Source organism: Odontesthes bonariensis, chromosome 24 (assembly GCF_027942865.1).
Source record: "Odontesthes bonariensis isolate fOdoBon6 chromosome 24, fOdoBon6.hap1, whole genome shotgun sequence".
Classification (NCBI taxonomy): Eukaryota; Metazoa; Chordata; class Actinopteri; order Atheriniformes; family Atherinopsidae; genus Odontesthes; species Odontesthes bonariensis.
In genome coordinates, this window is record NC_134529.1 from 28,761,165 (window position 1) to 28,775,214 (window position 14,050).

General features: G+C 44.0%; 1 protein-coding gene across 4 annotated transcripts in view; it reads right to left on the minus strand.

Moving 5' to 3' along the window:
* Nucleotides 1–317: 317 nt before the first annotated feature.
* The window catches only part of nt5dc1 (5'-nucleotidase domain containing 1), an 89,147-nt gene continuing 75,414 nt past the window's right edge, over nucleotides 318–14,050 (minus strand). The window contains exons 10-13 of one of the 4 annotated variants that reach the window (XR_012768793.1): nucleotides 11,342–11,515; nucleotides 6,891–7,059; nucleotides 2,102–2,366; nucleotides 318–1,485 (exon numbers count right to left, since the gene is read on the minus strand). Coding sequence is in view for 2 of the 4 variants with exons in the window: in XM_075458535.1 (XP_075314650.1) it covers nucleotides 2,254–2,366; nucleotides 6,891–7,059; nucleotides 11,342–11,515 (456 nt within the window). In the remaining 2 variants the exon portion in view is untranslated. Of the gene's footprint in view, nucleotides 2,367–6,890; nucleotides 7,130–11,341; nucleotides 11,516–14,050 lie in introns of those variants that run through there. The other 3 variants (XR_012768792.1, XM_075458535.1, XM_075458536.1) reach the window with 3 other exon arrangements.

The window sequence follows — 14,050 nt, forward strand, 5'->3', positions numbered from 1 at the left end:
CCAGCCTACTCCATCGACCAAAGCCCCCCCAGCTTGGCCCCCACCACCGGTGCCCACAGCTGTCATTTCCAACAGCATCAATGCTGTTGTCTAGGACGCTAAGGGCCTCTGTGTTGGTAAACCCCATCTCAACCAGAGCGCTGCATTCCTTATTTGTTAAAATAGCAACTGTCACTTTTACAAATAGCAACTGTCTTAAATGAGAGTGAATCAGCTTTGCTTCATGTGTTCCTTTTTAAACCAGTTCCAACATTATCAGAGTACAGCGCCTACAGGGAGAGGCTGGTGTTCCCACAAAGAAATCCAAACGAGACGGCTTTGTTTAAGAAAATCATAGAACATTTTATTTTATTGACAGTACCTCAACACTTGAACACAAACTTGACATTTCCCTGTGTTTTCAAGAACTTAAGACCACAAATGAATCCAACATAAGGCAAATATGCATGTCATTTTTTTCAGGTCAGATGAGTACAATCAATAAAGCTGTATGTTTGGAAAAACCTGCACACACAGCACAAGTATCAATTCATTTTGGATGACAGGCTGCCAGCTGTATGCTGCTTATCATCAACATATAGTATTCTCCCTTGTGAGATGTTGGTCAATTTTTAGGAACACTTAAACATTTGGGAAATCTTCTTGTTTAATCATTTATTGAGAGCAAAATATGAAGATTTGATCAAGTGTCATTTTTGTGTGTTAGGGTAGAGACAGGTGTGGGATGTGATGGAGACAGAATACAGCCAGTAAAGTAGCTCACTGGATTATTGGATGCATCATAAAAACAAGTGGCACCATCTCAGAGGTAACATTTAGTATATTTTAGATGTGACACAAATAACTGAAAGTAAAGCTCTTTGCTGACTTCTTTTCAAATGATTAAAGTAATTCTTTTTTGTTGTAACTCGCTGGAGTGCGTAGTTTCACATGTCTGTCAATAAAGCAAGTAGCAAACCCCAAGATAGGAGATCAAACATAATCCTACAGCTGTCAGATTTGAACAGATCCAACTCAAGTTCACTTTGACCAGATCAGTCAATTGCCTCTTTCAAACTTTGCAATATCTGGATTCAGCTGGTCACTGTGTAACAACAGAGCACAGCTAACAGAGTAATGATGGACCGCCTTGTTAGTGAGCATCAGAATGCACAAACACCTAGGACTGTTGACTCTAGCTGTACAACATGGATTCTCACGGGTTCAATGAATCAAACAAACAAACAGGATTAGTTCAACCAGAACCAGATGCTGGATCAGCCTGTTGATCTTGAATGGAGTTTCTGCCAGATGTATTTTTCCACTGTGTTGTTGAGTCTCAGTGCTTAGCTTTGCTAAATGCACAAAGATAAAAACTAATAAAGCAATCTTCTTTGACAGCAACGTGCAAACTTCCACAGAGTGTTTCCAGTATATCATGGCACAACTTTTCTACATACACCGACAAAATAACCATTCAGGAGTCGGTTGAAGCATATCTTCGATCTGCATATGAATGAAGCACAAGTGGTCCACATTTTTACACAATCACTCAAAGAGCACATGTCACAGTTCCACCAAAAGTAATACACAGAATATCTAGCATAGTCTTCAGCATCATCACCATTATTATTAATATCCTTTTCCAAAGTGAAAGCAGACACAAAGGACAGTATTGTGCCAATTCTGTGGCAACACCTTCCACAGAAATGACACAGAGGAAAGAGATGATCTTAAAGCTCATGTTCAGGTTACTTAAATGCACACAATTAAACTGTGTCTAAAGAAACAGGAGTCCACAATAACAGGGTTGTACAGAAATACTGACACACTGATTCCAGAGGGTCTCAGGGGACCAGTTTAGCTTACAGTAGATTTTGTTCTTGAGGTAATCACTAAAAGACAGTTAAATGTTCACTTTATTTCTGAGAAGCTTGACAGATTCAACTTTTTTAATCAACAGAGGGCCTGACACACACACACACACACACACACACACACACACACACAAATAAGTCAATGGGAATATTAGAATATTTCTTATTTTCTTGAATTTCCACATATACAATACACCAAACCACAAAATAACTTTCAAATGTAACAGAGATATACTGTGGCTTACATTCACGAGATTATTTTGAAGGTGAGAGGAGAGTGGGCTTCCTGTGCTCTGCAGACGATGGTGGGGTCAGGTGGGAAATTACTGGCAAAATGGAGGCACATTCCTCTCCTGAGGCAGAGGGGTTAGAGAGGAATTTTTTCTTTTCCCCCATTTTAAGACAGATTGTCGCACCTCTTCAGCAAAGAATCCGGAGGCCTTGGATAGTAGCCGGTAGTACAGGGTTTGTCAGGGGAAAACCTGGGGAACTTGTAATCCAGAGGGAGACCTGCACAGAGTAAAATAAAGCCGATAAAAAGGTGACTGAGTGCAGACTGCCTGGACATTTAATGCCCCGTGGCAGCTTAGTGAGCAACACTTCAGAATTCAGTGGGATCGCACACTTTGTTCTAAATAGCAGGCAGTAATCACTGGGCTCAAAGAATGTTGGACTTTTGTTTGATATTTTACTTCCAAAGAGACAATTTTGTGATGAAATAATAACTTACAGGCCTGCAAAGTGAAGAGAAATGAAAAAAATGTCAAACAGAAATCTTTTAGGACAGGGGTAAATTCTGCTCAAAAGAGGTAAGGACAAATTTTTACACATTTTTTATGAAATTGTTTAATCGTACCCGGTGTTCTGTAAAAAGACAGTATGACTGGAAAGCTCAGGATCACAACACACTCAGACAATATTTCCTCAGCTGCATTTATTTGTAATGCAGTCGACATACTTATGAGAAGCATTTAAAACCTACACTGGGGTGAGGTAGAGCCAATATCAGCCAAAGCCAAAATCATTTTCAAGTATTTGTAGCGGATTGTTGATCATCATCCTACCCGAACCAGGGTTTGAATCCCCACCCCGCTATAACTGGTTGGTGAGAGGCTGGGGTAGCTTGTGGTTGTGGAAGAAAAGATGGTTGTTGTGGTGTGAGGAGCAGTGTTGGCTGGCATTAGGGGGGTGACTCTGGGATGCCAGTGATCATTGTCTAGCCTCCTGGAGGTGTTGTGGGCCCAACCAGATGAAACACTGATGAAAGGAGGTTCCCACCTGATGACCCCAATGACATGTTGGTCAGCACTGCTCACTGATCTATATTATAGGGATCAGGAGGTTCTTCATTAGGTGCTGAGCCAGTGTTAGAAGGTTAATTGTTGAATTTAGGGAATTATTTACTGAATCTGGTCCATTTTCTTTTGTAGCACAAGTTTCTTGTGTTTGCTTTGAATTCTAACCCTAGCTCCTCCACATGTCAAAGTCTGTTTGGGCAAGACACGGAAGCCTGCGCTTTGCAGGGCAGCTCTGCCACAGCTCTGCCACAGCTCTGCCACAGCTCTGCCACAGCTCTGCCACAGTTCTGCCACAGTTCTGCCACAGCTCTGCCACAGCTCTGCCACAGCTCTGCCACAGTTCTGCCACAGCTCTGCCATAGCTCTGCCACAGTTCTGCCACATCTCTGCCACAGTTCTGTCACAGCTCTGCCACAGCTCTGCCATAGCTCTGCCACAGTTCTGCCACATCTCTGCCACAGTTCTGCCATAGCTCTGCCACATCTCTGCCACAGTTCTGCCACATCTCTGCCACAGTTCTGCCATAGCTCTGCCATAGCTCTGCCACAGTTCTGCCACAGCTCTGCCACAGCTCTGCCACAGCTCTGTCACAGCTCTGCCACAGCTCTGCCACAGTTCTGCCACATCTCTGCCACAGTTCTGCCACATCTCTGCCACAGCTCTGCCACAGCTCTGCCACAGCTCTGCCACAGTTCTGCCACAGCTCTGCCACAGTTCTGTCACAGCTCTGCCACAGCTCTGCCACAGTTCTGCCACAGCTCTGCCACAGCTCTGCCACAGTTCTGTCACAGCTCTGCCACAGCTCTGCCACAGTTCTGTCACAGCTCTGCCACAGCTCTGCCACAGCTCTGCCACAGCTCTGCCACAGCTCTGCCACAGTTCTGTCACAGCTCTGCCACAGTTCTGTCACAGTTCTGTCACAGCTCTGCCACAGTTCTGTCACAGCTCTGCCACAGTTCTGCCACATCTCTGCCACAGTTCTGCCACAGCTCTGCCACAGCTCTGCCACAGTTCTGCCACAGCTCTGCCACAGCTCTGCCACAGCTCTGTCACAGCTCTGCCACAGTTCTGCCACATCTCTGCCACAGTTCTGCCACAGCTCTGTCACAGCTCTGTCACAGCTCTGCCACAGTTCTGCCACAGTTCTGCCACAGCTCTGCCACAGTTCTGCCACAGCTCTGCCACAGCTCTGCCACAGTTCTGCCACAGCTCTGCCATAGCTCTGCCACAGTTCTGTCACAGCTCTGCCACAGTTCTGCCACATCTCTGCCACAGTTCTGTCACAGCTCTGTCACAGTTCTGCCACAGCTCTGTCACAGCTCTGCCACAGTTCTGCCACAGTTCTGCCACAGCTCTGCCACAGCTCTGCCACAGCTCTGCCACAGTTCTGCCACAGCTCTGCCACAGCTCTGCCACAGCTCTGCCACAGTTCTGCCACAGCTCTGCCACAGCTCTGCCACAGCTCTGTCACAGCTCTGTCACAGCTCTGCCACAGCTCTGCCACAGCTCTGCCACAGCTGGTGTACACAGGACAGTGGATGGTCCACTGGGTTTCATCAAGAGACAAAGTCATTCTGAAGCTTTTCTTTCTTTTTAAGTGTCACTTCCTTGAAAATCTGCATCAGGTTTGTCTGATTAAACTAGGCTGTGCAGTGTTGTCAGCTGGTGGTGATGAAATCGTGCCCTGCTGTGATAAACAGATGTGGCCTCTAACCAGAAACAAAGCTTTGAGACAGAAGACAAAAACAAAAGCAAGATAAATAAATAATATCTGGGTATGAAGTGTTTACACTCTCATGTCTGTGAGTGTTGGCCATGTTTGTCATCTGGAAACACAAATACCTCATATGATCAATGATGTTAGTAACTTTTATGGTGAGGCCAAACGGTCCAGTTCCCCTCATATGCATTCACTCTTTTTCCAAAAATGGCAAAAACTTCTGGTAAAACTGAAGTTAGTTTGTTACTTATTTATCTATATTGTGCAGTTTCCATAAACTTTTCTGAAATGTGCATCATCAGTATGGAAGTGTTTAAATCTGCCACAGATGACTTATTTTACAGCTGAAAACATTTCATATGTTCGTATCAGCCCTGTTTCCTCAAGTTTAAAAAGCAACCTGCTCAAATGATAATTACAAACTGTCAAGAAAAGCCTTTTAAACCATGAGGAGACTTTTGGACCATTCGATGACCTATTATTAAAGTGCTCAGTTTTTAGCCTTTAAATAATCTAACAATGTCAAGTCGTAGCCTCTTATCCATTCCAAGAGTGGACTTCACTGATGCCACAAGAGGATTTCATGTCAGGTCCACCAAACTCTGGATTTATTAACCCATTGACGCCGGATGTTGCGTAGCGCAACATGGTCCCTAACGCCGGTTGTTGCGTTGCGCAACATGGTTCATTTATCATTATTTTCAAGGCGCATGTAATGCACAATGATTGGTATTTGTTTGGAGAGGATGAGGACGAGGACGAGGATTTTTTTGGCTTTCAAGTAGACTGGCAGTCCGCTGGATTTCGCCCCCGACGTCAACAAAAGTTTACTCGTACACCGGGGCTGAAGGTGCCAATATCTGAAGATGCGAGTCCTTTAGATGTGTTCTCGCATATTTTCAGTGATGAAGTTTGGGATATGTTGGTGACACAGACAAACTTATATGCGGATCAGGCTCGCGGCCACACACCATCCAACTCGAAGTGGAGCCCCGTGTCAAAGCAGGAGATGAAATCTTTCATCGGTATCTGCCTAACTTTTGGAATAATCAAACTACCAACTCGCCGGGATTACTGGAGGCAGAGCAAGTGGCTGTATCAGACAAATGTCGCCCGAGTGATGGCACGAGATCGTTTCGACATGATCTGGAGGTAATTATTTATTCTTGCGCTTCATTCTGACGACTTCTCATTCTTATTTGAGTGGCGTTGCCCTTATGTAAAAAAAAAAAAAAAGAGAGCCCGGTGCGAATTACTGCAGTATAACTATGATGTTTTAGAAGTCGTGTCACTGAAGTTTACAGTATAACTGCAAAATGCAAGATATATTGCAGTTTCTTTTTATCATTCATTATTATTGCTGATATTATAATTTTGCAATGACGTCTCTATCATGGCCAGAAATGTAGCTGAAGTGGTGCCTACATTTACTACTAATACTACTAATAATAATGATGATAATAATAGTAATGATGATTAGTTATAGTATAGTAATAGTAGTATAATAAATAGCAGCATTGGGTATTATCCTGAATCATGTGTGTGTCTGTGTGTGTGTTTGTGTGTGTATTGACTCATCTTTTTCATTTTTTTTTAATGAAAATGTGTTGGTGTTAATGCTGAATGAACATGACGGAATAAAAGCAGAGAATTTAACCTTTAAAATGCAAATTATTTCATGTCTTTATGTGTTTCAGAGGCTGAGACTATTGAATTGTTCTTAGGTGTTTTCAATTAATTGTTTTTAGTTAAAAAAAACCTCAGGCATTGGGGACCTTTTCTAAAAACTGGCTTAGGCATTGAGCAGCCTTTTTTGCAGGTGCTTTAGGCGCCAATGGGTTAACCTGATTAATGTTGATTTGGTTCATATAGACCCGACTTTCCACCTAGCCTTAGAAAACTACTCTTTTGTATTCTACTTTTTGCAGTCCTAAACTTTTAAAACCACATTTTCCACTTGTGTTTCTAAGTTCTCCCTTTTTAACCTTGATCCATCTACTGTCTGTTTCCACATACCTGCTATGTGCTCCACGCTAGGTATGGCCATGGTGCTGTATTTGTGGATGCAGTGGCAGCACCATGTCAGTTTCTGGCACTCCTCATCCTCTCCTCCACTTTTGTGAACGTCAACGAAGTAGGAGCCCCACTGGTTGGACGCGGCAGAGGGCGACTTCATGCCCTGCTCCTGTGGAGTCAGTTGAGACAAACCAATCATGTAGCTTTGTGTGAAGATTCATTTTCAGACCAGTACAGACCTGAAGAAAGGGAGTGAAAATGAAAGGGAATGAAGCAAGACTTCAAACTGGCTTCATCACAGGATGCTGAGGGTTGTTTTCAGAACTGCACTGAATCATTATTTCGGAGAAATCCCCCGCTTCCTTATGATAACTCATGCAGCATCAGAACGTTTTACTGGAACATGGAACTGATGAATGGTAATAATAATGACAGCAGGATGTCATGACACACACATCTCCACTTTAAAAGAAAGTTTTTTTTATACAGTAACAGCCAAAGTAATCTGGAACTGTTGCATAACACAGACAAGGGAGGATCAAGAGTAAGAAATGAGACATGTCTCATACACTCCTAAATATAATAGTTAAAGAATTAAGAAAGGGAACAAAACAGTATTGCATTGCCAGAGTTATTTTTGGATGTAAAGAGAGCTTACCCCTCTCTTGGCGATCAATTGTCTTCCCAGCACTTTTGGGTTGGGAAAAGGGCTGACTGTTGTTTGCCTTATGCTACTAACAGCAGTTGAGAGTACTTCGCTTTCTTGGCTAAAGTGCTGGAGGTTGCACCACCTGTGGACTCCATTGTCCTGCTGGGGGACTTCAATGCTCATGTGGGCGATGCCAGTTAAACCTGGGGGGTGTGACTGGGAAGAATAGCCCGCCCATTCGAACCAGAGTAGTGTTTTGTTGTTGAACTTCTGTTTAAGTCAATGCTTGTTGACAAAAAAACATATTTGAGCATAGGAGTGTTCACAAGTGCACCAGGACACCCTATGTTTCAAATTGATGATTGAATTTGTAATCACATCATCTGATGAGCGACACTCAGATGACGTACGGAGCTGAGCTGACAACTGATCCCCACCTGGTGGTGAGTTGGATCAGGTGGCAGGGGACCATGCTGAACAGGCTTGGTGCACTGGTTAGGTTTATGAGAGGCCCCAGTTCAGGAGAACCTCAACTTCCATCTCCAGCAAATTTTCTCTGACATCCTGAAGGCCAGGGACGTGTTCATGTTCTGGGCCAGAGGCGGTGGGGGTGGGTTATTTTGCACCTAAACTGGGGATATAGTCCAGTGGTTGTCGGCTTATGATTACGTCTTTTTTTCAGATGATATGCATCCAGTAATATAACCTTAAACTGTATCACTCAAGGAAGAAGCCTTGTATGAAATTAAATGAATGGAAACAAAAGGGAAATCATAATGTTGCAGTTTTTTTTTAATCAACCCCCCTAAGCAGTTCCAGACATGGAGCCAGCCCTCTTTAACATTTTGTTCATTTATCAGCTGTGTGCTCACAGTTGATGAACTTGGACACAAGAAAATCCATGCCATGTTTCAGGTGCTTTTAAGAAAATCTGACATGTAACAAAGATGAGAAAGACCATCCTGACTGTTAGGAGAGAAAGTGCATAAGCCAGCACCTGCGACTATATGGGGGGCATCAGTGTCCCAGGCACGGCTGACTTGAATATGTGTTAAGGTACCGAGGAATGTATGTAAATTTAGACATACAGTGGCATGCAAAAGTTTCTGTTAATGTGAACAGTTAAGCAAGTGGAAGATGAAATGATCTCCAAAAAGCATAAAGTTACAGATCACACATTACCTTTCCACTTTAAACTAAATATTTTTCTTTATCTTCATCTTCTACATTTTCAGAATGACAGAAAAGGAAAAGGGCCCGCAGCAAAGGTTTGGCCACCCTGCATCGTTAGCACCTGGCAGCCCCCTCTTTGGCAGCTATCACAGCTTGTAAATGCTTTTTGTAGCCAGCCAAGTCGATCATTTTCATCTTTAGAGCGCCAGGAAACTGTTTAGAGGAACCATGGCTGCTGATTGTTGGGACAAGGCTAGAGGAGTCTGGGTATTTATAAAGCTTTACCTGGCCTTTCCTAACAATGAGAACAAGCCATGACCCTAACAGCCTAATTAAGCTCTGACACGTTGGTCAAAGTTATCGAAGAGCTCACGTCTCCTGGGGTTCCCATTTTTTTGCTTTCCCTTTTCACTCCTTTTTCAAATTGTAGAAAACAACATTGTTTTTGTTATTTTTGTTTCCAGCACTGGAACTTTCTCCTGACTCAGGCTCAGGTGGAAGAGGTGCTGTAGAATCTCACATCGCTCTTCCGCACAGACCTTCATGGCCCTGGGGCTCAGTACAGCTACTTCTTCACCTGACAGGCTGGAGGGGGAAGCAGAGGAGGCTTCAGTGTGTCCTGATGTGAGATGTTGGGGAAGTTAAGATCCATGACAGGTGCAGGGTGACACTGCAGAGATTTGTCAGGGAAAGCTGTGGGGACAGGTAGGGTGAGAGGTATCGCTGCGTGGAGGTGGAGGTGACATTAGGTCAGGACTGGAGTTGTGTAGACAGGATTAGGCCCATTTCAGACCAGAGCGTGGCGTGGCGGCAGCGAAACGACGGCAGTCTTACGCCGGTTATAAGGCGGTGTGTTCAACTTGGCTTTTCACACCGGACAGTCCGCGGCCGCGGTAGTTCTGCTCCAGCCCTGTCTGCATTCCCCATTCATTTCAACGGGACACCGCCGGCCGCCGCCGGCCAAATTCCGCTCGAGTTCTATTTTCCAAAAGCAGCGCGGGACGGAGGCGCCTCCGCGCCGCTACCGCCCGACTACCGCCGCGTCGGTGTGCAAGGACAGATCTGTTTCCATGTATTTTCACCTCCGCCGGTGAAAATCGCTTCCGTTCCGCCACGCTTTGCCGCCCTGGTCTGAAATGGCCCTTACAAACCACCAGAGGTCTGCAGATGCTGACAGGAGGCCGAGGGCAACTTCTGCACTGAAGCTCCCCTCTGCACTCCGGGGACCACGGGTACACTTGTGTGACAGCTTTTATTTACTCAAAACAACTATTTAAACTCTTTCTGTGCATCATGTTGAGTCGCTGAACTAAAAACCCAAACAGCAGGGCACTCAGTTTGGGCTTTAGTGGCCTCCGTGCCTCTGTGAAAGGGGGGTGCAAAATAGGAGCATTGCTACTCATTCACCCTAAGCCTGGGATCTTTTTCATCCCTGACCACATGTCCCTCAAGAGTTTGTTGCCTGGCAACAACTGAGCTGAAGACATCCCAGCCAGCATCAGCAGCAGTGCAGGCTGAGATATACAGCACTGCTAAAATAAGAAAGATTAAATCTCTCTATGGATATCATGAATGGAATCTCAGTGTTCCAGAATCACACAAAGAGCCATGTGATTCTGGAACACTGGTGTTTAATTCCACCATTATTTAAACAAGCACTGCAAAATCTTTGTCTTTGTTTTGGTCCTCTTTTTGATGTCTGTGTGCCCATACGGTCTTAAATCTGAGCAGAGATCCGTTGGAATGTGGTAAATGTCTCAGTGAAACACATAATACTGCATTCCTGATATCCCTGCTGTGTCTTTGTGGGCTCTCCAAGCTCATCCATTTATTTGCAACACTCTCACATTCCCCATGAGTAGGTCTGCCTGACGGACATGCCTGCAGTCCAGATTCTAGAAATCCAGGACTCAAATTCTAGAAATCTGAGTTGTCTAAATACAAGGAAGTGAAAAATGAAGTTTAGTTTTTGTTGTATTCCATAAATCATCCCAAGTTTTGGCTGTGGAGTGCACTGTATATATTGCTGCATGTTGGATCAGTGTTTCAGATACAGCACAGTATCCCAGTCAGCAGACTTTCAGAGAAAGAGGAAGTTCACTTCTGCTCCTGTTGTTTCTGCCAAAAGATGTGCTGACCTCTCACTTTTTGATCCCAACATCCTGCTGCTTAATATCCTCCTCTGCTGTGTGAGTGTGCTTACTGTTTAATGTGGAGGTGAGGCATCTGTATGGCTACATAAAGTGTCTTTTAGCAAATCTATAAAAGCAAGTCTTAGCCAATCAGATTTCTCTGCCATAATTGGGCTAAACACAGATTCAAACTCTAAATTTGGTTCCTGTGTGTCAACACAACCATTTTTTCTCTTAACTCAATCACTGGTACTACAGCTACTGTAAAACAGAGGGAATACTGTATACCAGTACATTTTAAGACAAGGATTTTTGACAGTGTTTTTGGCTGATCAATGAATTGTGTATAAAGAAACCAGAAATGTTAAAATGGCCTCTCTGTATATACCAACTGTTACAGGGTATGTGGTGGCAGCAAGCCAGAGCTGGGGGTGAGTCTGAGGGGAGGGGGGTGAGGAATGGCTGCTAAACGGAAACAGCTGCTTCAGTAAACTTACCTCAAACTTTCCCCTTTTCTCCAGCGGCTCCACTTGACCCTCATTGAACATCGCTGCGTCGCTTTTCAGGACACCCTCCCCCTCCATTTCCTCCACTATCATCACTGTCTCCCACTTCCCAAATCTGGTGGCGGGGAACATGTCCGACCTCAGGCTGTCACCAAAGTATACCACCTGCAGGGCGAGAGGGAAAAGGGACTGAAAAGACACGTTGCTTATGGAGCGTGCTCAAGACCCTGAAGGGGGGAGACCGCTCAACCCCCTCTGGTCTCCTTTTTCCCTTTTCCAAAACAGATCAACTCTTTTACAACCTGAGAAAGCTTTAGATAAAGCTTCCAATGTCAACCTTTTTCTCTTTCATGAGGTTTGCTTAAGATAAGCGTAGCATCTGGGTGCCTCAAAATGGCCCACCCCTGCTCACCAAAGCGGGGGAGAAACCCGTCCCAGGAGAAAACAGCCTCTGTTATCTGGAAGGTGTAAATTAAACCTGACACGACATGGATGAAAGAATCCAGACTCAAATTCCACACTCTTGGAAAACAACCAAACTCCCAGAACCCAACTTCATACGGATTAATGGGACGATAATGGACTTGTGTCATATCTGCAGACCAGTATGGAAACCCAGTCATGGACACCCGAAGCAGCATTTTAAGACTTTTCACCACTTTGTACGTAGTACCCCAGAGAAGTTACCAAACCGTCACGATCTAAGCAATTCTACCATGGAGCCACAGCGCCACCTAGAGGACCTGGATAACGAACCTCTGAGTTATAATCATCTGGCATTTAAATGCTCCAGTAACCAAAACCGCATAACGGTTTATTCCCTTTTAATGACAACAAAATGACATTCAGTTGAATAAAAATGTGCATGTAATCACCAAACTTCTATCTGGTACTGCTACCGATTTTATAAACTCACTTTAATTAGAAGTCAGAGTCATGTTATATGGATGAGGCACCCATTTTAATTAGATCATGTATGTTTTGTTACGCTTGTGTTCATGCTTATATTACTGTTATTGTTCATATGCATTATACAGTATATCCTTTAAATTTGGGCTGAGCAATTTTATCGATACTGCGATATATATTGATATTTCGTGTCCCGATAAAGTATAGATTTTTTTTCTTTTTTAAATTATAATTTTTTCTTTTTTTTTTTAAACAAACTTTATTGAAAAGTCAGACTTTACCATTAGTGAAAACACAAAACATTAAGGTAATACAATACAATGCCAGGGGTCACATTATAGAAAGCAGTGAAAAATTAGTTGATAAAAATGTTGTATAAAGTGCACAGCTCTCACGTTTGTGACATGTTTGTTTCTGTTTGTTTCTGTTTGTCTGGCGGTGCTGTCCTCCGGTTCAAAGGTCGGACCACCGGTCCAGTCAGCGACGATTCATGTCAAATGACACTTTCCCTTTTTTCCCCCAGAAAATGATGTAAGTGTATCGAATCGAATCGAATCGTATCGTTGGCTGAATATCGTGTATCTTATCGTATCGTATCGTATCGTATCGTATCGTATCGTGAGATTAGTGTATCAGCCCTACTTTGAATGTGAAATTAATACGGGAATAAGAGAGTCCAGGTTACCTTGATAACAGATCAGCTTATGACAAAGACATTCCAACATGCCCTCAAACCCCAAAGATCAGGTTTCGAACTTATCCCTGGATGAAAACCCAGCGCGTCACTCCGGCCTTCATGGTTAAAAAGAAGCGCCCCCAAAATCACTCTTGTACCTTTCTCAGACTCCTGTAACCTGTTCAGCTCTCACCACGTGTCTTTTAACATCATTAAAACTTCAAACCAACTTTAAATTTCTTCGCCCAGCTTTTGACTTTTAACTTTAGAAACCTTAGCGGATCCAGTCATTTCAGTAAATATAAATAATTGTTATAAGTCTGGTTCAGGCGCTCTTCGTTGGTTTGGTCCATTTTGAACTGACACCGGGTCCTCAGTCTCAGACCCAGCGCTTTGCGCAGAGAGAAAGAAACCTACCTGCCACGCACTGAGTACCGTATCACTGGAGGAAACCTTGCCCATGAAAGGAGGGGTCCGGGAAGAAACACCCGAATCCCACTTTCCAGACGGTGGGTTACCAAGGAGACACAGAAAGCTACCCTACGTGTAACGGTCGGTTACCAAGGAGACGCTAACATCACTCGCTCTGTGAGTCAGCTCAAAGTAAGGTCTCATCTCTTTTCTCATCGTGATGCTGTGGTGGGCCCGTGCAGTACGCTGTCAAGATAAATTATAATAATAATCTCCTTCCCGCATTTCGCTGTAAAGTCTGCAAATCACCCTCTGTGTGTTGTTTTCTCCTCATCAATTGTTTTGAACGCAACTTTGAAGTTGTTTAAATAAAAATTCTTATAATGATCAGAGAGTTAAGTGTTGGATATCAATTCAGATAGGATCACCCTTAGACCAGACTCCTTTTGATTATAGCTTCTAATTCTGTTTCCTCTCAAAATCTGACGGGAGGTGGTGCCCCCAACCAAGGTAAATTCAATTCTAAACTCGTTGAAGGTGTAGAACGCTACACTTACTTTACTCCAACAGTTCAAGTCAGCAAAGCTGGTGTTCCTTATGGCCCCCCCAGGGGGACCCAGACCCGACACGATGACTCATCACAACCTCCTTGACCATAACATCTCTACTGCCTTCCATGTTTAGAAAGAAAAGCGAGCCGAGGC